Raw genomic sequence first — 2,744 nt, 5'->3', positions numbered from 1 at the left:
CAATTTTTTGGTCTCTGTTTCACGGTTCCAAGTTCCATTTCTGTGTCTCTGTTTTCTGGTTTCAGCTGATTTCACAATCTAGTTTCAGAAGAGTGGTTTGCAGATCTTAAAACAAAAAGCTTTTCAAGTTCTGGTTTAAGAGGTTTTCAGATTTGGCTTCTTCGTTTCAAGCTCTGGATTCAAGATCTGATTTCAGCAAAGGTGAAGATCTGGTTTCAGAGGTTTCAAGATTTGATTTCTGGTTTCTGAGTTTTTGTGTTTCAAGATCGGTTTCAGCAAAGAGGTTTTGTGGTTTGAAGTTCTTGTGATGAGCTCTTGAATATGGCGACACCATCATCTTCTTCTCTTATTGCGCTTCCAAATCTCGCTGCAGCTCTTCCCGTGAAGCTCAATGGTTCCAATTTTCCTCTTTGGCGGGCTCAGTTTTTGCCGTTTCTTCGTGGCTACGACCTGCTTGGTTATGTAGATGGTTCTTTTCCCTGTCCATCTCTTCCTACTGCTGCTGATGTCTCGCCTGAAATTGTGGCATCTCTTTCATCTCAAATTTCTCTCTGGCATCGTCAAGATCAACTTGTTTTAGGCTGGTTAATTGCTTCTTTGTCTGAATCAACTTTACCACTTATAGTTTCTTCGAAAACTTCCTTTGAAGCCTGGGAATCACTGACCAAGATTTATGCATCAAGCTCTGCATCGAGAATTCTTGATTTAAAGGACCGTCTCTTTTGTGTGCAACGAGGTACTTCCTCTATTTTGAATTACCTGATTTAGATCCGAGTTCTTGCTGATGCTCTCACTGCTGCAAATTCTCTTGTACCTGATGTTGATTTGGTGCTTACAACACTTAGAGGACTCGATGCATCATTTCAAGATTTCTCAACGTCTGTGAGGCTCAGAGCTGATCCAGTCTCTTTCTCTGATTTGTCTGGTTTGTTATTGACTCATGAATTGCATATGAATTCTTCTGCATCTGCATTTGTGAGTGGTATCTTGACTGCAAATATTGCTTCTACTCCATCTGACTTGCGAAATGGAATTGGACAATTTCAATCACGATCTTCTGGTGGTCGTAGCAGTGCTCAAGTCAATGATGGGCGGTTTGGTAGAGGTCGTAGACCTCGGGTTCGCCGGCCATATGGAAGAGCATTTGGTAGAGGATTTTCTGGTAATAGGATGAATAAAAGGTATGGAACTTCTTCCTCTCATAGTTTTAATTCTCCTTCTGGTGAGTCTCGGTCTAGGGATTTTGTGCCTCTTCATTCATGAATGAGGGTAGATCAGTATGCCAATTATGTAGAACTCCAGGGCATTTGTGTGCACAATGTCCTCAATGGTTTAATCATGCTTTCCTTGGTGAGTTTTCTTGTGCATCTGCTGTGTGTTCTTCTCAATTTTTGGATTCTAAGTCATCCTCTTCTCTGTGGATCTTGGATTCTGGGTCTAATGGTCACTTGACTGCAGATATTGCTTAGTTAGCCATTCATGAACCATACACAGGATCTAAAAGTGTGTATGTAGGTAATGGTTGCTCTCTTTCCATTACTCACATTGGTAGTTCTACAATTAAGGTTTTTGGTCATCAGTTTCTTCTCTCTCATGTACTCTGTGTGCCAGATGTGAAGTATAATTTGTTTTATGTTGCTCGGTTTGCTTTGGACAATAATGTATGCTTTGAATTTCTTCATGATTCTTTTGTTATCAAGGATCAGAGGACTCGTTCGGTTCTGTTGGAGGGGAAGGCTTTTAATGGTTTGTACTATCTGCGATTTTCAGACTTTGTTCAAATTCATACTAGGAATGTTGTTTCTCCAACTGCTGTTTCACAACATTGTTCTTCTTCTAAACAATGTCTTGCTAATGTTTTTAAATCATCTACTGGATTGGATGTTTCTTGTGTTGATTGGCATCGAAGATTAGGTCATCCAACCCCTCAGAGAACTAAACATGTTCTTCATCAACTTGGTCATTCTACTTCAGCACTTCCTGCTTGTCATGCTTGCAAAATTTCACAGAGTCATTGCCAACCATTTTTGATATCACAAACTAGTAGTAGACGACCATTAGATATTATACATACAGATTTATGGAGACCTGCCCCTACTGTTTTGTTTGATGGATTTCGCTATTATGTTGTTTTCATTGATGAGTTCACTAGGTATACTTGGTTGTATACATTGAAGAATAAATCCGACTTGTTTGATGTATTTTTGCGCTTTAAAGCTTTGGTAGAAAATCATTTTTCTTTGAAGATTTGTTCTCTAGAATGTGATGGTGGTACTCGAGTTTAAAAGCTTGTCTAAAGAATTGGCTGCTAATGGGGTTGCTCTACGGGTTTCTTGTCCTTATACTCCACCTCAAAATGGTTTAGCTAAGCGTAAGCATCGACATGTGCTTGAATCTGGGTTAGCATTGTTATTTCAAGCTCAAATGCCCAAATTGTTTTGGTCTTTTGCTGTTAAGGCTGCTGTATATTTGATAAATTGTTTGCCATTATCACTGCTGAGAGACAAATCGCCTACAGAGGCTTTATTTGGTGCCCAACCTGATTATTTTTCACTTAGGGTGTTTGGCTGTCTTTGCTATCCTTGGCTAAGACCATATGCTTCTTCCAAACTTGATCCTAGATCTAAAGCTTGTATATTTCTTGGATATCCACAATCTTATAAGAGGTACTTATGTTTTGATCATTGTGCTAGCAAAATTTATGTCTCACATCATGTGGAGTTTATTGAGCAGCGCTTTCCCTA

General features: G+C 39.4%; 1 protein-coding gene across 1 annotated transcript; it reads left to right on the top strand.

The window, feature by feature from the left end:
• Positions 1-321: 321 nt before the first annotated feature.
• LOC149012417 (uncharacterized) lies at positions 322-1,263 on the top strand. Its single transcript, XM_089157601.1, has 2 exons — positions 322-624; positions 769-1,263. The coding sequence occupies exons 1-2, from the start codon at positions 322-324 to the stop codon at positions 1,261-1,263; spliced, it is 798 nt and encodes a 265-aa protein (XP_089013727.1).
• The last annotated feature ends 1,481 nt before the right edge of the window (positions 1,264-2,744 follow it).

The sequence above is a fragment of the Hakea prostrata genome, chromosome 6 (genome assembly GCF_041222555.1).
Source record: "Hakea prostrata isolate BN-2017 chromosome 6, UWA_Hpros_2, whole genome shotgun sequence".
Taxonomy (NCBI): domain Eukaryota; kingdom Viridiplantae; phylum Streptophyta; class Magnoliopsida; order Proteales; family Proteaceae; genus Hakea; species Hakea prostrata.
This window is presented reverse-complemented; position numbering and strand designations above follow the sequence as displayed.